The sequence below is a fragment of the Chiloscyllium punctatum genome, chromosome 2 (assembly GCF_047496795.1).
Source record: "Chiloscyllium punctatum isolate Juve2018m chromosome 2, sChiPun1.3, whole genome shotgun sequence".
NCBI classification, from domain to species: Eukaryota; Metazoa; Chordata; class Chondrichthyes; order Orectolobiformes; family Hemiscylliidae; genus Chiloscyllium; species Chiloscyllium punctatum.
This window is the reverse complement of record NC_092740.1, coordinates 53624363-53644090: the sequence shown is the minus strand read 5'-3', so window position 1 is coordinate 53644090 and position 19728 is coordinate 53624363. Positions and strand designations below refer to the sequence as shown.

At 40.3% G+C, this 19728-nt stretch overlaps 1 protein-coding gene across 2 annotated transcripts in view; it reads right to left on the bottom strand.

Moving 5' to 3' along the window:
- The window catches only part of rasa1b (RAS p21 protein activator (GTPase activating protein) 1b), a 192723-nt gene that overhangs the window by 72733 nt on the left and 100262 nt on the right, over positions 1-19728 (bottom strand). For both annotated transcript variants that reach the window (XM_072582822.1, XM_072582817.1), the window contains exons 12-15: positions 19241-19397; positions 8524-8611; positions 8009-8089; positions 5984-6141 (exon numbers count right to left, since the gene is read on the bottom strand). In XM_072582822.1, coding sequence (XP_072438923.1) covers positions 5984-6141; positions 8009-8089; positions 8524-8611; positions 19241-19397 — 484 coding nt within the window. The remainder of the gene's footprint in view (positions 1-5983; positions 6142-8008; positions 8090-8523; positions 8612-19240; positions 19398-19728) is intronic.

Below are 19728 nucleotides of genomic sequence, written 5' to 3'. Positions count from 1 at the left end.
AAAATGGGGAAGATACTAGATAAGTATTTTGCATCAGTATTTACTGTGGAAAAGGATATGGAAGATACAGACTGTGGGGAAATAGATGGTGACATCTTGCAAAATGTCCAGATTACAGAGGAGGAAGTGCTGGATGTTTTGAAAAGGGTAAAGGTGGATATATCCCCAGGACCTGATCAGATGTACCTGAGAACTCTGTGGAAAGCTAGAGAAGTGATTGCTGGGCCTCTTGCTGAGATATTTGTATCATCGATAGTCACAGGTGAGGTGCCGGAAGACTGGAGGTTGGCTAACGTGGTGCCACTGTTTAAGAAGGGTGGTAAGGACAAGCCAGGGAACTACAGACCAGTGAGCCTGACATCGGTGGTGGGCAAGTTGTTGGAGGGAATCCTGAGGGACAGGATGTACATGTACTTGGAAAAGCAATGACTGATTCGGGATAGTCAACATGGTTTTGTGCGTGGGAAATCATGTCCAACAAACTTGATTTGATTTTTTTGAAGAAGTAACAAAGAGGATTGATGAGGGGAGAGCAGTAGATGTCATCTATATGGACTTCAGCAAGGCTTTCGACATGGTTTCCCATAGGAGACTGACAAAGTTAGATCTCATGGAATACAGGGAAAACTAGTCAATTGGAAACAAAACTGGCTCAAAGGTAGAAGACAGAGGGTAGTGGTGGAGGGTTGTATTTCAGACTTCAGGCCTGTGAACAGTGGAGTGCCTCAAGGATTGGTGCTGGGTCCGCTACTTTTTGTCATTTACATAAATGATTTGGATGCGAGCATAAGAGGCACAGATAGTAAGTTTGCAGGTGACACCAAAATTGGAGGTGTAGTGGACAGCGAAGAGGGTTACCTCAGATTATAACAGGATCTTGACCAGATGGGCCAATGGGCTGAGAAGTGGCAGATGGAGTTTAATTCAGATAAATGCGAGGTGTTACATTTTGGGAAAGTAAATCTTAGCAGGACTTATACACTTAAAGGTAAGTTTTTAGGGAGTGTTGCTAAACAAAGAGATCTTGAAGTGCGGGCTCATAGCTCCTTGAAAGTGGAGTCACAGGTAGATAGGATCGCGAAGAGTGAAGGCAGCGTTTGGATTGCTTTTTTTTAAAAATTGGTCAGAGTATTGAGTACAGGAGTTGGGAGGACATGTTGCAGCTATACAGGACATTGGTTCGGCCACTGTTGGAATATTGTGAGCAATTCTGGCCTCCTTTCTATCGGAAAGATGTTGTGAAACTTGAGAGACTTCAGAAAAGATTTACAAGGATGTTGCCAGGGTTGGAGGACTTGAGCTATAGAACATAGAACATTACAGCGCCCTCAATGTTGCACCAACCTGTCATACCAATCTGAAGCCCATCCAACCTACACTATTCCATGTCACTCCATATGCTTGTCCAATGACGACTTAAAAGTACTTAAAGTTGGTGAATCTACTACTGTTGCAGGCAAAGCATTCTATATCCTTACTACTCTCTGAGTAAAGAAATTATCCCTGACATCTGTCCTATATCTATCACACCTCAATTTAAAGCTATGCCCCCTCACACTCGCCGTCACCATACTTGGAAAAAGGCTCTCCCTGTCCACCCTATCTAACCCTCTGATTATATGTCCCTATTAAGTCACCTCTCAACCTTCTACTCTCCAACAAAAACAGCCTCAAGTCCTTCAGCCTTTCCTCGTAAGACCTTCCCTCCATACCAGGCAACATCCTAGTAAATCTTCTCTGCACCCTTTCCAAAGCTTCCACATCCTTCTTATAATGTGGTGACCAGAACTGTACACAATACTCCAAGTGCGGCCGCATCAGGGTTTTGTACAGCTATAGCATAACCTCATGGTTCTGGAACTCGATCCCTCTATTAATAAATGCTAAAACACCGTGTGCCTTCTTAACATCCCTATCAACCTGGGTGGCAACTTTCAAGGATCTGCGTACCTGGACACAGATCTCTCTGCTCATCTAAACTACCAAAAATCTTACCATTAGCCCAGGACTTTGCATTCTGGTTACTCCGACCAAAGTGAATTACCTCATGCTTGTCTGCATTAAACTCCATTTGCCATCTCTCAGCCCAGCTCTGCAGCTTATCTAGGTCTCTCTGCAACCTACAACATCCTTCATCACTATCCACAACGCCACAGACCTTCGTGCCATCTGCAAATTTACTAACCCACCCTTCTACGCCCTCATCCAGGTCGTTTATAAAAATGACGAACAGCAGTGGACCCAACACTGACCATTGCGGTACACCACTAGTAAATAGACTCCAGGATGAACATTTCTCATCAACCACCACTCTCTGTCTTCTTCAGCAAGCCAATTACTGATCCAAACTGCTATATCTCCGACAATCCCATTCCTCCGCATTTTGTACTATAGCCTACTGTGGGGAACCTTATTGAACGCCTTGCTGAAATCCATATACACCACATCAACCGGTTTACTCTCATCTACCTGTTTGGTCACCTTCTCAAAAGAACTCAGTAAGGTTTGAGAGGCATGACCTATCCTTCACAAAACCATGCTGACTATCCCTAATCAAATTATTCTTTCTAGATGATTATAAATCCTGTCTCTTATAATCTTTTCCAACACTTAACCAACAACTGAAGTAAAACTCACTAGTCTATAATTACCAGGGTTATCTCTACTCCCCTTCTTGAACAGGAGAACCACATTTGCTATCCTCCAGTCTTCTGGCACTATTTCTGTAGACAATGACGATTTAAAAGATCAATGCCAAAGGCTCGGCAATTTCCTCCCTGACTTCCCAGAGGATCCTAGGATAAATCCAATCCGGCCCAAAGGACTTACCTATTTTCACACTCTGCAGGATTTCTAATACCTCTTCCTTGTGAACCTCAATCCCACCTAGTCTAGTAGCCTGTATCTCTGTATTCTCCTCGACAACGTTGTTTCCTCGAGTGAATAATGTCGAAAAATATTCAGTTAGTGCTCCCCCTATCTCCTCTGACTCCACACACAACTTCCCACTACTATCCTTGATTGGCCCTAATCTTACTCTCGTCATTCTTTTATTCCTTAAATACCTATAGAAAGCCTGAGGGTTTACCCTGATCCTATTCACCAACAACTTCTCATGTCTCCTCCTGGCTCTTCTGAGCTCTCTCTTTAGGTCTTTCCTGGCTACCTTGTAATCCTCAAGCGCCCTAACTGAGCCTTCACATCTCATCCTAATAGAAGCCTTCTCCTTCCTCTTGACCAAAGATTCTACTTCCTGCGCTCTACAACTTCCTCCCTGCCTGACAGGTACATACTTATCTAGGACACTCAGGAGCTTTTCCTTGAATAAGCTGCACATTTCTAATGTGCCCATCCCCTGCAGTTTCCTTCCCCATCCCATGCTTCCTAAATCTTGCCTAATCGCATCGTAATTGTCTTTCCCCCAGCTGTAACTCAGTGGCATACATTTATCCCTTTCTATCACTAAAATAAACATAACAGAATTGTGATCGCTGTCACCCAAGTGCTCACCTACTTTCCAAGTCTAACATCTGGCCGGGCTCATTACCCAGTACCAAATCTAATGTGACTTTTTGCCCCTTGTTAGCCTGTCTACATACTGTGTCAGGAAGCCCTCCTGCACACACTGGACAAAAACTGACCCATCTATAGTACTCGCACTATAGTGTTCCCAGTCAATATTTGGAAAGTTGAAGTCCCCCATGACAACTACCCTGTCTCTCTCACTCCTATTGAGAATCATCTTTGCTATCCTTTCCTCTACATCTCTGGAACTATTCGGAGGCCTATAGAAAACTCCCAAAAGGGTGACCTCTCCTTTCCTGTTTCTAACCTCAGCCCATACTATCTCAGTTGATGAGTCCCCAAACATCCTTCCCGCAACTGTAATACTGTCCTTGACCAACAATGCCACACCTCCCCCTCTTTTACCATCTTCCCTGTTCTTACAGAACGGATTAGCTGAACAGGCTGGGGCTGTTTCCCCTGGAGCATCGGAGGCGGAGGGGTGACCTTATAGAGGTTTACAAAATTATGAGAGGCATGAATAGAGTAAATAGACAATGTCTTTTCCCTGGGCTTGGGGAGTCCAGAACTAGAGGGCATAGGTTTGGGTTAGAGGGGAAAGTTATAAAACAGACCCAAGGAGGCAACTTTTTCACACAGAGGGTGGTACGTGTTTGCAATGAGCTGCCAGAGGAAGTGGTAGAGGCTGGTACAATTGCAACATTTAAAAGGCATTTGGATAGGTATATGAATAGGAAGGGTTTGGAAGTATATGGACCGGGTGCTGACAGGTAGGACTAGATTGGGTTGGGATATCTGGACGGGTTGGACCGAAGGGTCGGTTTCCATGCTGTACATCTCTAGGACTCTGACACTGCTCTGATGAGAGATTTCCTGCAAGCAGCTGCTCCTAATATACACTGGCTAAATCCTGTCTTACCTTATTAAAATTGGCCTGCACCCAATTCAGAACTTTTATTTCCATCTTTGCACTTACCTACAATTATATTAAACCTTACTAAATTATGGTCAATACCTCCAAACTACTCCCCCATTGTCATATCCAATATGTGGCCAGCTCTGCTCCCTAAGATTAAATCAATCACTATCCCCTCTTTGAAAGATGTTTCACACACTTAAAAAAAAGTCTCTTGAACACATGAAGAATTCTTCCCACTAACTTTTTCACACTTTATCCCAGATGTTATTGGGCGAGTTGAAATGCCTACTCTCATTGTCTTATTATTTTATATCTCTAAAATTTGCCTACTCATTTTCTCTATCTCTCTGACATTTTGGGGGTCTGGAGTACATCTCAGCAAAGTGATTGTCCATTTTATGTTTTAGGTTCTATCCATAAAGCATCCTTTAATGAGCTCTCTAAGATATCATCCCCTCTTACTCCAACAACTGAGTCATTCATCAACAGTGCAACGTTATCTCCTCTTTAACACTCCCCCATCTCACCGAAACATTCAAGATTCTGTAATATTGAGTTGCATGTCCTGAATCTCTTTCAATCACGTCTGTGTTAACAATGATGTCACATCTTCACATTAATCAAGATCCTCAACACATTTGCCTTACTCATAAGACTCTTTGCATTAAAATAAATACCATCCATGTTTCCTCACCTCTCTGTTTGCATCACTGACTACTGTATTACCTGCCAATTCTGTTCTCCCTCTCTTTCTTCTCATCTCTTGGAGAGGATGCAAACACTGTTAATTGTCGTAAAATCTATTTTGTTCATTTATGCCTTTTAAGGAAGGAAATCTGCCATTCTTACCTGATCTTGCTTACATATGACCCCAGATGCACAGCATTGTAGGTGACTCTGAACTGCTCTTTGAAATGGTCTAGCAAGCCACTCAGCTCAAAGGCAATTAGGTATAGGCTCTAAATGCTGGCCTAGCCAGCAACACCCACATCACATGAATGAACAAAATAACCTCCTTGCAATAAAGGACAACATGCCATTTATCTTTTTAACTGTCAATTGCACCTGCATGCTAATTTAGTTTCTGGTATGGAACAAAAAAAAACTTGAATGCCAGTATTTAATAGACTTTCACGAATGCAAATTCAAAACGTCTTATAGGATTTGGGTATTTTACGGGATTCATCACTGAGGTCAATGACTTCAGAGCTTGACCACTGCAAATGTTGCGCTGCAGTACTGTTGTGTTATTCTTCTACAAGCTATGAACAATAAGGTCTAAGTACTTCAGGGAGAGACAAGTGGTCCCAGAGTAAAATTTCAACAGAAGCAAGAAGCTTTGGCCATTCTGAGAAACATTCTTATCAAAATCAGCTAAATTGGACACTACATGTCCCTCCAGCTAGCACACTTCAAAGTTGTTGTTGAAAGCCTTCATATTGCTCAGAGACACCAAATTAGACACTTAATAATTGTGTGTTACGCGTAAATCTTCATAAAACATGAGTACTGAAGAGATTTTATTCTGAAAGGACTCACTCAAAAATGAATTCTTCTGTCCATACAGGATTCTGCCCTTCCCTGGCATGAGTTTTTGCTACTTGAACACTGTTTAGGGAGATGTTACAGTAAGGGTGTGTGAAATACTTCCCTGGAAGTTTATGGGCTTCTTCCACATACAACACCAGACTACTGACCTGAGGAAGAGAACAATTTTTTTTATTACATGATGGGAAATTTCACATGGCACCAGTGTCAGATTGCAGCAACGGGTTACTTATACTGTACACCTTAATGACATCCTTTGACAAATAATTTTATATGACAAAACTAAGCAGCCTAGTATAACCAATTATGCTGTGCCAATAACCTGCAAGAGGCATGTTATAATTAGTCACCTAGATGTGCAAAACTTAAATATTGCTGAAGTACAAACAGAAATGTTGTCAGAGCTTTTCAACTTGTACTCCTTGGAAATGTGGCACTTTTGTTGTCCTGTTGAAGCCCAGAACCTATTACTTCAGCAGGCTGAAGGCTTCTGTCTCCCTCTTTCTACCAGAACACTTGAAGTGTTCACCTACTCAGCAGCCAAAGAATTGTCAACAGTTGATGACTTTTGATGACATCCACAACTGGTCACGATTCTACAAACCAATCAGCAATCTACTGCCGAACAAATATCATTCTGCATGCACAAACCCTGCTGTTGTAGCATCTCATCTCTCCTTGCCCACTGTTTGAAAAACAAATGTCTAAACAACTCAGTTCCAGTGATTTGTTTTTAAAAGAACAGCAACTTCTTCCATGATTATAAACAGGCCTTTTTCCATTTTAGTCCTGAATTTAAATATGCAAGCTTTACAACATAAAATCAGAAATCAAGGACAATCACCTCTCCAGAAAGTTTCTGCGGCTGGAGGAACTTCAGCACAAAGTCATTGAATTTGAGACAAGCTGCAGACTCTGACACATCACAAATGGGAAGATATACACGGACCTTTTGTTCCAAGTAGTAATCAAAAATTCTTCGTATAGGATTGTCTACTTTGATCATCCCTTTGATCTGGTTGATGGATACGGGCAACAGATTGAAATATTGTGCAGATGTAAACATCCGACTGCCAGAACAATCCACGGTCACCCAAAATTATATGCAATGGGGATCCAATGGCTCCTTCTGGATTCTCATTTTTCAAAAGCATACTGTGGCCTGGCCTGATAAAAGAGTCACAGCTTTTGATGGTACAACTGCATGGCGACTTGTGATTGGAGAGCAGCACAATTCAATAATATTCAAGTAAAAGAGGAAACTTCGATTACATGATTCGGAGAGGTCCATGAAACTGACTTTATCTCAAAAAATGTGTTAGGATTAATTATCATCTATTTCTGGCCAGTGCAAATCACTCTATTGTAGCGAACTATTTGAGGAAGCATTGCATGCTGCAGCTTTTCCCATTCTTGGTCACCCCGCTGTGGCAGTTCTTCCTCAATGGTCAACTTCCAAGCTCAGAACAGATTGGTATGCTCGAAGACACTAGGGCATTATGCTGCAGGAATCAGGAGTAAATTCTTCAACCCCAATATGATCAGTAACAATACCTACATTAAGCTAATACTCTAATAGCAAATCTCTGTCAATGACCGATGTGATAGTTGCTGCTATCTTTATTTTATTGTTTGGAGTATAATTCATTTTCAGGCTTCAAGATGCCCTGCGTAGCATTCATCTCCTGAGTTGCCCAGTTCCAGAAGCTGCATGTGAGTTATGCACTGTAGATGAAGAGCCACTGTCATGAGAAATTAGCTCTTTAAATACTTCAACTGGCTTCCTGCCACTGCTACACAAAATTCTGAGAGAGCGTGGCCACACATTGCACCATGAGAAAATAGGAGTAGGTAAAAAGATATGGGATAATGTACCAAATGTTGCTTCTATCTAATTTTCCAGGTCCAACATCTCCAAAGGTCAGGAAATCTACACCAACCTCACGCTGTCCCATCCACTTTAACTTCACTTTTTAAGCCCTGTAAATGAGTGAACAAAATCCTTCTTCTTTTTACCTGTCGAAGACGCTTGTTGGAGGTTGATGGCAGTGGTTTTTTCAAGTTACTGCAAAATACATGCAAGCACTTCATCCAGTCCTATAAAAGCAGAAAATATTTATCATGAATATCGAGATAGCACTAAATAATTACTAACTTCATTTTCATCTTTTATTTAACTTTGACAAATTATTCAACCAACTATATAAGGTAAAGGAAGATTTTCAAATCGGGTAAAAACCACACTATTGCACACTAAGCAGTTCTGTTTCTAAGCATATAATGCATCTTTATATTATTTGGATCCTACATTTCAAAAGTCTAATCTATACACAACAATGAAATGTTTTTAAGAACTTACATGTACTAATTTTGGAAATATAACATGAACATCACCTTGTTCATCGCTAAGAGCTCTGCAAGATCGTTATAACAATTCAAATATCCCTGTCAGTTTATTTTGTTATCAGAAGTTAGCATAACTGTACATTTGGTTAACACAGACATTTCAAGGTTAGTGATCAACATTTTACCTGAACCTGTTCTGGAGTTTCCGTTGCAAAGTAGAAGATATAATGGTCTTCACTAAAGTGCTGCACTACTATTTGAAAACAGTTTGGCCTAAGAAAAAAGAAATTAAAGGCAACAACTTAAACCATGAAATACAAATAATCTTTGAAAACTACTTTAAATTAATCAAACTGCATTTTTTGATATCAACGCATGTTTCATAAATATTGGCTCAATTCTAATTTATTCACCTATTTGACACATAGGTGAGTGCTGAAAAAGCAAGTTTTAAAAGACAACTAGCACCTCATGAAGACAGTTATTTCAAATTCAAAAATGTTTGTCTACTCTTTTTGCTGATAACCATTGTACAATTAATAGACTATTATTTCTACAGTTTGGAAATCAAAATCTATAAAAATCTTAAATCTTTGATCAGGCTGAAGTATCTCAACATAATTTTAGCACTTAGAACAGAAACAGATTCTGAACAAATTCCTGCTTTCTGGAATTCAAATTCTGCTATTTGTCATGGTGTTATTTCAACCCATGTCTCCAGAACATTGGCCTGGGGTTCTGGGTTCCTATTCCAGTGAAATTATCAGTACACCACTGTTTCTCCTAGAGGATTTGGATAAGTACAACTTTTTAAAATGTTTCATAATGTTTTTAACCAACAAGTGTGTTTTTATGGTTTATGTAATTTTGATTAGACATTCTAACATCATTCTATAAACCAGAAAACTGCAAAATGTAGAAATGAACTAGTCCCTAGTCCTATCAATAGAGATTACAGAATACATAATCACAAAATGCTAGAAATACTCAGGTCAGTTAACAATGAAGAAGAGAGAAAAAGTTAGCATATCAGATCAATGATTCCCAAGTTCAAATGAAAGGCCAATAACTTGAAGCATTTATTGTTTATCCCATCACAGATATTTCGAAGAACATTTCCATAACGATGCCTTTTCATTGTCTAAAGTACTTTGATTTTCAACTATTTTAAGTTCCCTTGCTATAAAAGTGATGAAAAACTAGGCAAAATAACAGTGGTCAATTGTGCAAAAATTGCGAAATATTTTCACTAGAAATGGCTGCTGATGTTAAAGTATACGTATTTGAGACACAGCCATTTATCTAGAAATAATGGTGGTTATAAACTACTGAATGATTTAAAAACTTTCTTATTTTGAAATAGGAATGCAGATTTTATTCTGTTTACCAGAGAGAAATTTCTCTGTATCTTGGAAACAATAAACTATATTTAATCCTGTAACCAATATTTCCATGTATTTTATATTTTTATAGGTACATATTTTAAAAATCGTAATGGAAGAAACCACCTGAACTAACAAAAACCCTGTTTGAGGAATAACATTCCCAGGTGACTTCCTACTATAACGATATGTCCAAAATGTTGAGTACCACTTGGAGAAAGCACAGGGGATACCAAAAGTGGACAATGTACTCCTGGTGGGGGCCTTGCATGTCCATTGAAAGAGTGGCTCAACAATGCCAATACTGACCAAGCTGGTCAGGTCCTAAAGGACGTAGCTGATAAAGTGAATCTGTAGCAGAGGTTGAAGAACGCAACGGGAGGGGAAAACATAATGATGTCATTCTAACCAAATTGCCTATTGTAGACACTTTCATAAATGTATCCGTCGAGTGTTTATAGACAAAAAAAAAATGATGTTTGGACGAAATACAATATTCTTGCAAAGAACCAACTGAGGCATGATGGACCAAATAGCTTTCTTAAGGAGTTGTAGACTTTTTATAAATTTTTCACAGAAAAGGAGGATTATCAACTGTGCAATGCACTGTTATTGCAAATGAAGATGTAGCTGGAAAATTGCATGAGAGAGACCTGCTTCAAAATATCTGGGTAGTGGAAAGTTCTGAACTACAAAGGATTTGCCCAAGATAAAATAGATGGCACTTCAAACAGAGCTCAGCTGAACATCCTAGCTGAAGTTTGTTCATGCTGTAGAGGAAGATAAGTTAATATGGGGGGGCGGGGGGAAGAGAAGTGTGGTGATGGGGACCATGATAAACACTGAAGTAGTGGAGGAAGCATGCAAGTTGGAAGATGGCAAGTTCAGAAGGCTGGAAAAAACAAGAGTAATCCTTGCCTTTGTTAAATCAGACATAAAAGTACAATATCAAGGAGGTCATAAAACCCTTATAAAACAATGGTTAGGTCTCAGTATATGTTCAATTCCTGGCATGACATTCTGGGAAAGATGTGAAGGGCATGGAGGGGATATAAAAGAGCTTTATTAGAATGGTAGCCCAGATGAGGGACTTCACTAATAGAGAGAAGCTGAATAAATTGTTTCACTTCAAGCTGAGAAGTCAAAATACTGAAAGTGCTGAAAAGCACAAAATGCTGGAAATATTCAATGGGTTAAGCAGCATCTGTGAAGAGAAAGAGTTGCTGTTTCAAGTTGTTGACACTTCATTAGAAGAGGAGATTTGAAAGAAGTGTTCAGAATTATGAACCCTTTTGGGGCGGATTTCAGTATCAGAAAAATTGTCAGTCAATATACTCTGAAAGTATTTGGAATAAGATCCAGATATGCCATGAGGAATCATTGCTTTCATGCAGTAAGTTACTATGGCAGGGAATACACTAGCAGTAATGGTGGCAGAAGCAGACTTAATAGTAACTTTTAAAATGAAATCGATTGATGGGAACAAGTTCACAGTGTTATGGGAATAACCAAATAATGGTTAGCAATTTCGATCGCCTGGCACAATGGCAATTCAAGCTAAGGTGAGTGAGTGCGTGACTGACTATCATCTTGAGATGACAACAAACCTTACCAGTAAGTTAGTTATATGTTTGGAGAGGAATATAACAGGATATTTGTTATACAAGATCAGCACTATTGATCAGTTTGGAGGACAAACATGAAAATAAACCAGTTACGTTGAAAAGACTATTGAACAGCCTATGCTAGGCTGCAGTGCAATCTACCTTTTTCTCCAAACAGAAAATCAAATAACACATCATGAAAAGGATGCTACCACCCTCCATCACAAGTACAAATGGAAAAATTATTGGTACGTTAAAAATGTAATTATAAAGGATTGGTTTGAAAATGGAGAATCTCTTGTTAATGCAAGTTATAGATGGTCAGTGGCACTGACGTCATTTGTGTGGCTTGGAGATTGATTCATTTAATTATTTTAAGAGTATAGAAGCAAAAGTAGGACAGTTGGTCCCTTCAGTCTATTCCAGTGATCAATGGTGGATGATCAGCGAACTAACGCCAAATACCTGTTCTTAGCAAACAGAGATCTATCAACCTCAGTTTTTAAAATGAACACTTGACTTAGAATTTGTGGGAGAGAATTCTAAACGTCAACTGCCCTTTGTATGAAATGATTTCCTAATTTTGCTTCCATAACATCTGATCAAATTTTCAAGACCATGCCGAATAAATCCTGTACTTACTAACCAGAGGAAAAAGTTCACTATGTGCTCTTAATATTTTGAAAACTTGAATCAAATTATAACGTAGCATGTGAAATCATTCCATTTAATACATGGGTGATAGGTATCATTTTGGTTAACTACACAGCACTCCAAACAAAGTCAGTGTATTCTTGCTAAGGTGGGATGCTTACAAATGCTTACATTTCTCCAGGAAAGGTCTAAACAGGGCTTTACACAAATGAAGCCTGACTTCTAATCACATATATTCTAAGCCTTCAGATAAAAAGGCCAGCAGCTAATTAGCAATTATGATTATTTTTCCAGACGCTTTCACAACCCACATACTTAAGAGTGATAGTCATACAGCATGGAAATATACCCTTCATTCCAACCAGTCCACGGCGACCATGTTCACAAAATAAACTTGTCCTACCTGCCAGCACTTGGCCTGTATTCCTCTAGATCTTTCCTTTTCATGAATCTTTCCAAACATCTTTCAAATGTTCTAATCGTATATGCATCCACCACTTTGTCTGGCAGTTCATTCCACACATGAACCACTCTCTTGGTTTAAAACAAAAAGATGCCCCTCATATCCTTTAAAATATTTCTCCTCTCACCTTAAATTCCCTTTGAACTCCCCCACCCTCAGGAAAAGACCCTTGCCAATCACCTTATCTATGCCCCTCATGATGGCCCTGTACCTTTTATAAAGTACTTGGCTTAATCCTTTTAAGACCTAAAATAAATAATTTTGCTATTCAGTAAAATAAAGTCCATTTACTAGAGTTTAGCACATTCAATCAAAATCTCTGTAATTTTGTATTTCCACCTACATGAATTTCAATACCATCTAACTTTGGATCACTTACAAACTTTGAGTTACAATTTTTCACAGTAATCTAAAACATTAATATATACATGTGTGTGCGTGTGTATGTGTGAATTGTTAAGCTCTTAACACAGGTTTTTGAAAGGTGTCATGGGTCACATCTGGACAATTAAAGTAGCTGTCCATTATGCCTTTTCTCATATCCTGGCACTTAATCATTTCGTAATAAGGCCAATCATTTGCCATTCGTTGCAATTCCAATTAGCAGTTTCTTAAAATGATCAAATCCTTCTGGAGTTCTATTGAAGTAATATGCACTTTTCCTGTAATTTCGTCAGGTTTTCAAAGTTTTGATCAGATTAATTAGACTTTTTAAAAAGAAAGGTGGAGGCAGATTGCCAGCAAACCTGAGAAGTTTTGCCTTCTTATCTTCTTTTCAATTAATGTGGGCACAAAATAAATTCACCTTTAATAATGTTACTTAATCTGAGTCAAAGTTTTATGACTAAGTTTTTCCAGTTTAGTTAAAAAAAGAGTTCTCCGGATTCCCAAAGCATGGAATGCTTGACACAAGCTCTAGTTAAGGGAAGAAATAAATCTTTGAGACAGACGGTGAGAGAAGGAAATCAAGGAGGAAGTGCTTGGGTTTTGTTTTGGATTATTCCATGTTGAAGCGCTGAAAACATCAAATGGTATATACACATAAAAACAACTTTGAACAATAGATAAATTTATACCATTTCAAAGAAAACCAGAAATCAGTGGCAATTTCCACTTTGTAATTAAGCCCAGGGAAGTAATTAGTGGAGATGCCAGTGTTGGACTGGGGTGGACAAAGTTAAAAATTACACAACACCATGTTATGGTCCAATAAGATTATTTGGAAGTACAAGCTTTTGGAGCACTGCTATCTGACGAAAGCTTGTACTTCCAAATAAACCTGTCGGACTATAACCTGGTGTTGTGTCACTTTTAAGTGTGAGAACAGTTAGAGGCTTTATTTTGCAATATATTATTTCCGTAGATTTATGATTTCATTAAAACACTTAAACTACTGCTAGCTTTTGCCCAATGGATCAGCCAATTTCTGCATTCTGTGCATATTTATATCTCTTGAATACAAACACTGGGAACAGGAACATTTCTTTCCTTCAGCATCAGCCTTTTGTGCACAATACTTTCTCGTAAAAGTGGCACTTAAACCTGCCTCAGAAATCACTATTTTCATTTCATTTTCATTTTTCCATGCTAATTAACTTAAGGCTCAAAGTGTGTACAATGAACATGAAGTTATGTTGTAGTAGTCCCACAATTAATGGAAACTTAAAGACAACCAAAGCATGATTCTCAAAAGAATCCTAGTACCCTGCGAAGAGGCTTGAATCTTCCTTCTCTGGGCTAGATTCAAAGCGAAGTTCCAAAAAGTGAAAACTGTATTACTAAATATTTCTGTATATCTATTATATCTACCTTCAGTCAGTCTCCAGATCGCATAATATTCAAAATAATGTTTAATAAATGAAAATATTTTTTCCAGATTGTCAACTATAATTGGCAACCAAATTATCTGAATATAAAATTAGATACGGTTATCAGTATACCTTATTTGGTGATAAATTACAAGGTAGTCAAGGGAAAATTTTCAAGTTGCATTATTATAAAGAAAGTTGTGAAGAAATGTTGAACAGAGCGGCGAGGAGAGAGGGCAGAGAGAAACGAGGGCTGCTGAGTAAGTCAGCTGAGTGAGTCAGCTTTTCCCACATAAAAACAGACTTAGCTTGACAGTCAGGCTTTCACTTTGAACAGAGTGAAGAGAGAGGGCGGAAAGAAACAAGAGCTGCCGGGAAGTTTTTAAAGTGGGTAAGATCTAAATCGGAGACCCTACACTGTAGGGCCTCCCTCCCATCCACCACCTCTAACCTTACTAAGGGTCTGTAAACTCAGTAAGTTTTCAGGTATTCTCATTTCTATCTTCTTTTCTTCTCTTCTCTTCCTTATTAGTCCTGTGTGGGCTTTCAGATTAGCGGGGTATGGCTGATAGGGCTGTTGTATGTTCCTCCTGCACAATATGGCAGGTGAGACACATGACACATGCCTCTGCCGACCACATCTGCGGGAAGTGCACCCAATTCCAGCTCCTCAAAAATTGAGTTAGGGAACTGGAGCTGAAGGAACTGAGGATCATCTGGGAGGCTGAGGGAGAAATTGAGAGGATGAACAGGGAGGTGGTCACTCTGCAGACACAGGATAAGGACAGCTGGGTTACAGTCAGGGGGAGGAAAGGGAACCAATAGGTAGAGCAGGGATCCCCTGTGGCCATTCCCCTCAGCAATAAGTATACTGTTGTGGATACTGCTGGTGGGACAGCCTACCAGGGGAAAACCATAGTTATCAGGTCTCTGGCACTGAACCTGGCATCGAGGCTTAGAAGGGAAGGGGTGAGGGGGGGTAATAGAAAAGCGCTAGTGGTAGGGAACTCAATAGTTAGACGGATTGACAGGAGATTTTGTGGTCAGGAACTGGACTCCCGGAAAGTATGTTGCCTTTCTGGTGCCACGATGCTGGATGTCGCCGATTGGGTTTACAGGATTCTGAAGGGGGAGGGTGAGCAGCCAGAAATCGTGGTACATATTGGCACCAATGACATAGCCGGGAAGGGATTGAGGATCTGATAAGTAGCTATAGAGAGCTAGGTTGGAAGCTGAAGAGCAGGACGAGTAGAGTAGTGTTCTCAGGTTTGCTACCAGTGCTACGAGACAGTGAGGTGAGGAATAGGCACAAGTGCAGCTTAACACGTGGCTGCGGAGCTGGTGTGGGAGGGAGGGCTTCTTCAGATATTTAGATCATTGGGATGCCTTCTGGAGAAGGTGAAATGTGTACACGAAGGACAGGTTGCACCTGAACTGGAGGTGCACAAATGTGTTGGGTGGGAGATTTGCTCGTGTGGTTTGGGAGGTTTTAAACTAGATTACCTGGCGGGAGGTAGGAAGGGGTTTGGGTGGGAACCAGAGCTTCATTTCTGAGAGGTGAAGTACTTAGATATGGGGAAATGACACGATGTAGTGAATCTATCGGTAAGGTTATTCATGTGATGGAACAAAGGGATCGGTTAAAGTGTGTCTGCTTTAACGCAAGGAGTGTCAGAAATAAGAGATGTTAACTTAGAGCACAGTACTTGGCACTATGGTGTTGTGGCCATAATGCTGACGTGGGTTTCACAGGGGCAGGAATGGTTGCTAGATGTTCCAGGGTTTAGAATGTTTAAAAAGAACAGGAAGGGTGGAAAAAAAGGGGGTGCAGCATTGATATTCAGGGAGCGCATCACAGCTACAGAAACGAAGGCTGTTGAGGAAGGTTTGTCTACTGAGTCAGTATGGGTGGAAGTTAGATACAGCAAGGGAGCAGCCACCTCATTGGGGGTTTTCTACAGATCCCGTAATAACAGTAGGGAGATTGAAGAACTCATAGGTGGGCAGATCTTTGAAAACTGCAGATGTAACAAGGTTGTTGTTATGGATAACTTCAATTTTCCCAATATTGACTGGAACCTCCATAGTGCAAATGGTTTAGATGGAGCCATTTTTGTCAGGTGTGTTCAGGAGGGTTTCCTTACTCAGTATATCAACAGGCCGATGAGGGGAGAGGCCATTTTGGATTTGCTGCTTGGCAATGAGCCAGGACAAGTGTCAGATCTTGCGGTGGGAGAACACTTTGATGACAGTGACCACAACTGCCTCACATTTACCATAGCCTTGGAGAGGGAAAGGCGCAGTTACCAAGGGAAGATATTTAACTGGGGAAAAGGAAATTATGACACTATCAGACAGAAGTTAGGAAGTGCAGACTGGAAGCGATTGTTCCACAGACAGGGCATAACAGACATGTGGAGACTGTTTAAGGAGTAGTTCTTGCAAGTGATGCACAAATTTGTTCCTCTGAGACAGGTAAGAAGGGGCAAGATTAAGGAGCCTTCTCATCAAAATGAAGAAAGCAGCAGGAAACAAGGATCTAGCATACCTTTAGAGGATTACAGGCTTTCTAGAAAGGAGGTCAGAAATGGATTGAGGAGAACCAGGACAGGGCACGAAAAAGGCTTGGCAGAAAGGATTAGGGTGAACCCAAAGGTATTTGGCACATACATGAGAAATAAGAGAATGATCAAGGAGCAGGTAGGACCGATCAGGGATAGCATAGAGAACTTGTGCGTGGAGTCTGAGCAGGTAGGGGAAGCCTTAAATGGGTTTTCTGCTTTGGTTTTCACTAAGGAAAGGGACCTTGTTGTGAATGAGAACTTTGAGGAGCTGGGTAACAGGCTTGAACTTATCAAGATTGATGAAATTGATGTGCTGGAAATTTTGGGAAACATTAAGATTGATAAGTCCCCAGGGCCAAACCATATTTATCCTAGGTTGCTTCGGAAAGCAAGGAAGTTGTTAAGCCGCTGACGAAGATCTTTGCCTCCTTATTCTCCACGAGAGTCGTACCGGAGGATTGGAGGGAGGCGAATAGGGAAATCCCTGGCAATTACACACCAGTCAGTCTTACATCTCTGATCAGCAATGTTTTGGAAAGAATTCTGGAGGGATAGGATTTATGACTATTTGGAAAAGCATAGCGCGATTAAAGGCAGTCAGCATGGCTTTGTGAGGGGCAGGTCACGCCTCTCAAATCTTATTGAGTTCTTTGAGATGGTGATGAGACAGGTCGACCAAGGTCAAGCAGTGGATTTGGTGTATCTGGACTTCAGCAAGGCATTTGATAAGGTTCCCCATGGTAGGTTCATTCATAAAGTCAGAAGGTATGGGATACAGGGAGATTTGGCTGTCTGGATTCAGAATTGGTTGGCTGACAGAAGGGAGAGAGTGGTTTCAGATGAAAAGTATTCTGCCTGGAGGTCAGTGGTGAGCGGTGTCCCGCAGGGCTCTGTTCCTGGGCTTCTGCTCTTTGTAGTTTTTAAAAATGATTTGGATGAGGAGGTTGAGGGGTGAGTTAGTAAATTTGCCGATGACACAAAGGTTGGAGGTGCCGTTGATAGTATTGAGGGCTATTGCAGGCTGCAGCGTGACATAGGCAGGATGCAGAGCTCGACTGAGAAATGGCAGATAGAGTTCAATTTGGATAAATGCGAAGTGATGCATTTTGGAAGGTTGAACTTGAAGGCTGAATCTAGAATTAAAGATAGGATTCTTGGCAGTGTGGAGGGACAGAGGGATCTTGGTTCAAGTGCATAGATCCCTCACTGAGTGGATAGGGTTGTAAAGAAAGCATAAGGTGTTTTGGCTTTCATTAACAGGGGGATCGAGTTTAAGAGCCTCGAGGTTTTGCTGCAGCTCTACAAGAGCCTGGTGGGACCACACTTGGAATATTGTGTCCAGTTCTGGTCACCCTACGACAGGAAAGATAGAGAGCCTTTGGAGAGGGTGCAAAGGTTTACCAGGATGCTGCCTGGAACTGGAGGGCTCATCTTACAAAGAGAGGTTGACTAAGCTTGGACTTTTCCTGCTGGAGAGGAGGAGGAAGAGAGGTAACCTGATCGAAGTATACAAGGTAATGAGAGGCATGGATAGAGACAATAGCCAGAGACTTTTCCCCACAGCAGAATTGACTGGCACCAGGGATCATAGTTTTAAGATATTAGGAGGAAGGTATAGAGGAGACGTCAGAGGTAGGTTCTTTACGCAGAGTTGTGAATGCATGGAATGCATTGCTAGCTGTGTGGTGGAATCAGAGTCATGAGGGACATTTAAGCGCCTGCTGGACATGCACATGAACAGCAGTGAATTGAGGGGTGTGTAGTTTAGGTTATTTTATTTTAGATTAGGATTAATCCTCGGCACAACATCGTGAGCCGAAGGGCCTGTTCTGTGCTGTACGTTTCTATGCTGTATGTCATAAATGGTTCACACCGTATATTTTTAACAGACTGCGATGAAACAAAGACATATTTTGTTTAGAAGGCAAAACGTTTTTTGAAAATATTCTTTCAAGGAATGACGGCCAGGTCAGTATTTATTGCATATCCCTAATTGCCCAAAGGGCAGTTAAGAGTCAAATGCACTGTCTATCTGAAGTCACATTCAGTTCAAAGCTCATAAGGATGGCAGACGCCTTTCCCTAAAAGGATATCAAATGAACCACATGGGCTCAAACAGTAGATATGATTGCCACTTGATTAATTTTACATTTCATAATTTTATTGAATTCAAATTTGATGGTAGGATTAGAAACCTTGCCCTGAGAACCATAGCCTGGGGTTCTGGATTACTAGTCCAGTGACATTACCACTATGCCATTGTCCCATGGAGGAACACAGATTGTACTTGAAAGTATCATAAAATGCTTATCAATGATAGTTATATTGGGTATTGGAACAATTAGAAATTTCTTGCAACAGGACATTAAAAAATCTTAAGATACTTAATATGAAAAGACAAGTACTTAAATATTTAAGTATTCTCACCTGCCAAACAGACTGTCATGAACTCCATATACAGTACAAACACTGAGGTCTATTAATCCTTTTGGTTTTGTGGCTCTCTTTTCACTTTCAAAATAGATTAGTTGGGAATCATTCCCTTCCAAAATGAAATACAAGTTTTTCCATCGTTTACCTTTGCCTGGAATAAAAACACATTTAAGGTCTGTAGTTCAGAAAAAAAGTTATGGGAAAGGATCAGAAACAGTTGGCTCTTTATTCTGATATTATACACGATTATAGCTCAAATTCATTCTAGAAAGGATGTAATCAATTTCCATTCTATTTGAAAGAATCCAAATGCTCAAAACAGAATGTGAAATCCTTAGGCGGTTATAAATTAATCCCATCTTGCTGTTCAATACCAGGTCTAATACTGGTTGGCACAAGAATGTACTACTATAAGAATTTTTTAAAGTTATTATTGCCAATCTGACTCACTCCATCGACGTTTGGAATAAAATCACCCATGA